This window comes from Quercus lobata, chromosome 9 (assembly GCF_001633185.2).
Source record: "Quercus lobata isolate SW786 chromosome 9, ValleyOak3.0 Primary Assembly, whole genome shotgun sequence".
In the NCBI taxonomy this organism is placed as follows: domain Eukaryota; kingdom Viridiplantae; phylum Streptophyta; class Magnoliopsida; order Fagales; family Fagaceae; genus Quercus; species Quercus lobata.
Genome location: NC_044912.1, coordinates 34,755,991 through 34,761,578, shown reverse-complemented (window position 1 = coordinate 34,761,578; position 5,588 = coordinate 34,755,991). Strand labels below are relative to the sequence as shown.

General features: G+C 44.8%; 1 protein-coding gene across 1 annotated transcript; it reads right to left on the bottom strand.

The window, feature by feature from the left end:
- Positions 1–302: 302 nt before the first annotated feature.
- On the bottom strand, positions 303–1,973 carry LOC115961641. The gene is made up of 2 exons (XM_031080583.1): positions 1,099–1,973; positions 303–867 (listed from the first exon to the last, which is right to left on the bottom strand). Exons 1-2 carry the CDS (start codon positions 1,971–1,973, stop codon positions 303–305), a joined length of 1,440 nt encoding a protein of 479 aa, XP_030936443.1.
- Positions 1,974–5,588: the final 3,615 nt, after the last annotated feature.

Sequence of the window (5,588 nt, the reverse complement as noted above, 5' to 3'; positions counted from 1 at the left end):
TTTGGATGACGTACATCCACTTAAGGAATCTTATTGTCTTATTTATTTGGACGAGGTCTCTGCTTCTAGGTGGTGTTCATAGTTTGAGAAAAGAGAAAGATAACCAAAATACATGGATCGTTGAATAATATGTTTATTTGATTAAAAAGTATGAGATCATGCATACAATTGGATTACAATTCCTATCCATAATACCTCTTTAGATGTTCCACATTCCAAGGAAGAGGTAGCTTGTTTCCATCCAGATCCTCTAGGTGGTAGCTTCTTTGACGAGAATAGTGGACGACTTTGTAGGGTCCTTCCTAGGTTGGCCTTAGCTTGCCTTGTGTCAGGTCTTTTGTTGTAGTTGTCACTTTTCGAAAGACGTGACCTCCAATGTTGAACCTTTTCAGCTTTACCCTTTGATTGTAGTATTCGGCCATCTTCAGTTGGTACTTGGTCATTCTTTGGGAGGCTCGGTCTCTGGCTTCGTCCAAACAATCCAAGTTCAGTTTTAATTGATTGTCGTTACTTTGTTCGTCGAAGAACTTCATTCTGAGGTTGGTGAGTCCTACTTCAACCAGGGTGACTGCTTCTGTTCCGTAAGTTAGATTGAAGGGCGTCTTTCCTATTGGCATTCGAGTTGTAGTCCTGTAGGCCCATAGGACGCTTGGTAACTTCTCGGGCCATGCTTCCTTTGCCCCCACTAACCAAGTCTTGATGATCTTTAGCAAGGTTTGGTTTGTTACTTCCGTCTGTCCATTGGCTAGAGAATGTCCTGGGGACGAATACTTGTTCTTGATGCCTAGGTTTGCACAAAACGACCTGAATCTGTGGCTGTCGAATTGGCGACCATTGTCTAAAATGATCGTCCTTGGTATCCCGAACCTGCAAACAATATTTATCCATACAAAATTTTGTACCTTTGCTTCTATGATCGTTGCTAGTGCTTCTGCTTCGACCCATTTCGTGATGTAGTCTATCACGATAAGTAAAAACCTCATCTGTCTCTTTCCCTGTGGTAAGGGGCCCATAATGTTGATTCCCCGTTGTGCGAATGGCCAAGGTGAGGAAATGGTTGTCATCTTTTCCCCGGGGACATGTTAGACATTTCCATACCTATAGCAACGGTCACATCTTTTGACGAAATCCATTACGTCTTGCTGCATTGTGGGCCAGAAATAACCTGCCCTCATGATCTTCTGGACGAGGGATTTTGCTCCCATGTGGTCGCCACAAATTCCCTCGTGCACTTCTTCCAGAATATATTTAGCTTCCTCCTCTTCTACGCACCTCAAGTAAGGCTGGGAAAAGCCTCTTTTGTAGAGCTCGTCATTGAGTATCGTGAACTTGACAGCTCGCTTCTTGATCTTCTTGGCTTCTTCGGGATTCGGTGGTAACCGTCCATCTTTAAGGTAAGACAGAATAGGACTCGTCCATCTTGAGCGAGTGTGCACAGGGAAGGTTTGAAATTCTTCGATGCTAGGGGAGTTTTGTTCTTCCAGCCTCCAGTCATTTACCCTTGATTGATCGTCTGCGGATGCACTCCGTGCTACTTCATCAGCTTCGACATTCTGACTTTGTGGGATTTGAACAAACTCTGCACGATCAAATTTGCTTACCAACTGGTTCGTTAACTTGAGGTATTTTTGCATTCTTGTCTCCTTTGCTTCAAAATCTTCTCTGACCTGCCCTACGACAAGCTGTGAATCGCTCCTCAGTGAAATGTTTTTAGCTCCAAGTGCCCTAGCTATTCTTAGCCCCATCAATATAGCCTCGTACTCTACTTCGTTATTGGTTACAGGGAATTTGAGCTGGATACCATACTTCAAAACATCTTCCTTAGGGGAAATGATGACGACGCCTGCTCCACCTCCCTTTTGGGTGGACGAGCCATCCGTATGGATCATCCAAAGCTCTTCTTGGATCTCTTGTTGCTCGGGATCGGTGAATTCTACTATGAAGTTTGCCAGTTTCTGAGCCTTTAAGGCCATTCGGGGTCAGTATTCTATATCAAACTGACTGAGATCAATAGCCCATTGTACCATTTGTCCTACGACTTTAGGTTTTTTCATTGATTTCTTGATGGGCTGGTCTGTTATTACTATGATTGGGTTAGCTTGGAAGTATGGTCGAAGTTTTCTTGAGGCCACTATTAGGGCAAAAGTAATCTTCTCTATCTTCGGGTATCGAGCTTTGACTCCCTAAAAAGCCTGACTAATGTAATACACCGGAAGTTGTATCTTGTTCTCTTCCCTAATCAAGGCTGCGCTGACTGCAGTTACGGATATTGCCAGGTAGAGGAATAAATCTTCTCCCTTCTTGGATGGACTCAAGAGTGGGGGATTGCTCAGGTAGTGTTTTAACTCCTGGAATGTTGTCTCACATTCCTCCGTCCAGAGGAAGGCCTTTTTTAGGGTCTTGAAGAAGGAAAGACAATTGTATGTCGACTTTGAGACAAACTAATTGAGGGCAGCTACTCTTCCTGGAAGGGATTGCACTTCTTTTACCGTCTTTGGAGAGGACATCTCGAGGATAGCCCTCACTTTCTCAGGGTTCGCCTCTATCCCTTTTTGTGACACCATGAACTCGAGGAATTTCCTCGAGGAGACTCCAAAGGCACATTTAGACGGATTTAGCTTCATACTGTACTGTCTGAGCGTGTTGATTGTCTCCCTAAGATCGTCCAGGTGATCCTCTTCTTCTTTACTCTTAACGAGCATATCATCGACGTACACTTCTACATTCCTCCCAATTTGCTTGCTATGGCTCCTGTGTTCTTCAAACCAAAAGGCATGACCCTGTAGCAGTAGAGCCCCTGGCTGTTGATGAAAGTCGTCTTTTCCTGATCTTCCTCGGCCATTTGTATTTGGTTGTATTTAGAAAATGCGTCCATGAAGATAAGAAGTTTGTGCCCGGTCGTTGAGTCTACCAGCTAGTCAATTTTGGGCAAGGGAAAACTATCCTTCGGGCAGGCATTGTTCAGATCCGTGAAGTCGACTCACATTCTTCACTTCCCATTTGCCTTTTTGACCATGACGATGTTAGCCAGCCACTCAGGATAGAAGACTTCCCTGATAAAATTAGCAGCAAGCAGTTTGTTCACTTCGTCCATTACTGCTTTGTTCCATTCAGGGGCAAAGACTCTTCTTCTCTACTGGACGGGTTTTTTCTCAAGGTCTACATTAAGGCGATGTTGGATAATGTTTGCTGGGATACCTGGCATGTCCTCATGGCTCTATGCAAACACATCGAGGTTGTCCTTTAGGAAGCCGATAATCTCTTCTTTCGTCTTTGGATTCAGACCCGTCCCTATTTGGGTCGTCTTTACTGGATCTCCTTCAACCAACGTTTCTAGCTTCTCGACAATTTCTGGTGTTTTATCTTCAATTATCCACGTGTGGTTCTCTTTTGAGGCCAGGACAGCCTGGTAACACTCTCTTGCCAACACCTGGTCCCCTCTTATCTCTCCAACCCCCTGTTCTGTTGGAAACTTCACCTTCAAGCAGTACGTGGAAGTGGCAGCTTTCTAGCGATTAAGAGTAGGCCGTTCTATGATCACATTGTAGGACGAGGGTGAGTCTACTACCAAAAAGTTATGTTTATTAGTTACCTAGAAGGGATAAGAGCCGACTGTGATCGTCAACGTTACTATTCCACGGGGGTACACCTTGTCTCCACTGACGAGGGAGGACTCGAAAGGATGAAGTCTCTTCGAGTCTACCTTTAATTGTTGAAAGGCAGAAAGGTAGATAATATTCGCCGAACTCCCGTTGTCTACCAGAACCCTTCTTGTGTTGAATCCCTCAATCATGATCATAATGACCAGCGGGTCGTCATAAGGTTGTTTTACCCCTCTGGCATCTTCTTCTGAGAAGTACATGTCTTGGTCCGTCCGTCTCTGCTTCAGGGGAGGCAGGCTATGGACACTATTCACCTGCCTTTGGTATGACTTCTTGAGGGATCTGAACGACCCACCAGTGGATGGTCCTCCTGTAATGGTTTTTATTTCCCCTATTGCACTCTGTGGACGAGGTTGTAGGTTGACTTCGTCTCTCTGAGAGCCTTCGTGATGGTTCTTCTGGCTGTCCCTATATCTACTGGGATCTCCCTTTTTTACGTACTTTTGTAATTTCCCTTTTCTTATAAGTTCTTCTATTTGCTCCTTCAGATCTCGGCAATCCTCTATATAATGCCTGTGGTCTTTGTGAAAACAACAGTATTTCCTTTTGTCGCGCGCACATTGGGTGACGAATGGAGTGGCCTAGGCCATTTAAGATACTGTTCATCCTTAATCTCCGTCAAAATCTGGTTAATGGGCATCGCTAAAGGTGTGAACTTCAATGTTCGAGGATTTTTGTCATTTCTTTGTCTATTTCCTTCGACATTCTGCCGGTCTGCTCGATCCCTTTTTCGTCCTTTTCAGTCGTCTTCTTTTTCTTTCTTTTTCTCCTTGGGTTTCTCTACTCCCTCTATAGCTGCCAAGGCGTCCTCAGCGTTCATGTACTTATGAGTTTTAAAAGCATCTTTGCCATTGTCTTGGGGGAATTTTTCTCCAGAGAGACCACAAATTCCCTGGACTTTAATCCGGCCTTAAAAGTCATAAGTTGTACCTTATCGTCTGCTTCATCCACCTACAGAATTCCCTGGGTGAAGCGTGTTACATAGGACCTCAAAGTTTCTTTCTCTCCTTGCTTGATGGTGAGCAAATGGTCAGCTGGCCTTTTTGGACGTTGCTCGTCGACAAAGTGACGAAGGAAGGAGTTGCTCAGCTGCTTGAAGTTATCAATAGATGACGTTGGCAATTTGGTGAACCATTCCTTGGCTGCCCCTTTGAGAGTAGTGGGGAAAGAACGACACTGAATCTCGTCAGGGAATTGTTGAAGAACCAGCATCGTCTTAAATGTATTGAGGTGATCCAATGGGTCTTTTAGTCCGTCAAAGCACTCAAGCTGGGGTAGATAGAACTTGGAGGGCACCGGGCATTCCTGAACTGCTAAGGTGAAAGGTGAGTCTGTCTTTCTGACTATTCTGTCCAAACTTTGATCTGTCTTTCCCTTGATAGCGTTTCTTAGCTCCTCCATCTCCTTTCTCATCTCCCTGAGAAGATCTGAGTTTGCCTCTTGTTGAGGGCCATTTGTGAGAAAGAAAGCCCAATAACAAGGGCAACAAAGAATTGACAAAGTAGGCAGCAAAATCATTAGGTCCAAGCGGCAGGAATAATGGATCACGGGCCCAAGAAATAAACAAGTGGGTCTTGAAGAGGCAAATGGGTTCAAAGAAGCCCGGAAAGAAAGAAATAGCATCCCATGGGCAGTGTATGAGATAGAAAAGCAAGAAAGGGCCACCGCAGGCCCAGTGTAATGTAAACTAAGAAAGTAAGGGGTTTATGGCAGGCCCATAAACCCCCAAAGATGAGAATAAGGTTATTGGGTCAGGGAAGCCCAATGAAGTTAGTAAAAAGCCCATGGGAGTGTGGAATTAGCAAATGGGCTGAGGAAGCCCAAAGAAAGCAAACGGGTCATGGATGCCCAAAGGAAAGCCTAAAGGGACATAGGAGTCCATAAGTAAAAGCAAAACAGTGGCCATGTCAAGCCACTGAGAGAAGG

What these genes read in the sequence shown, in the direction of transcription:
- LOC115961641 (XM_031080583.1), bottom strand. Translation starts at nt 1,973, where the DNA reads ATGGCCTTAAAGGCTCAGAAACTGGCAAACTTCATAGTAGAATTCACC. An exon ending in AGATGTGACCGTTGCTATAG is followed by an intron (nt 868 to 1,098) that starts GTATGGAAATGT and finishes TATTGTTTGCAG; the next exon opens with GTTCGGGATACCAAGGACGA.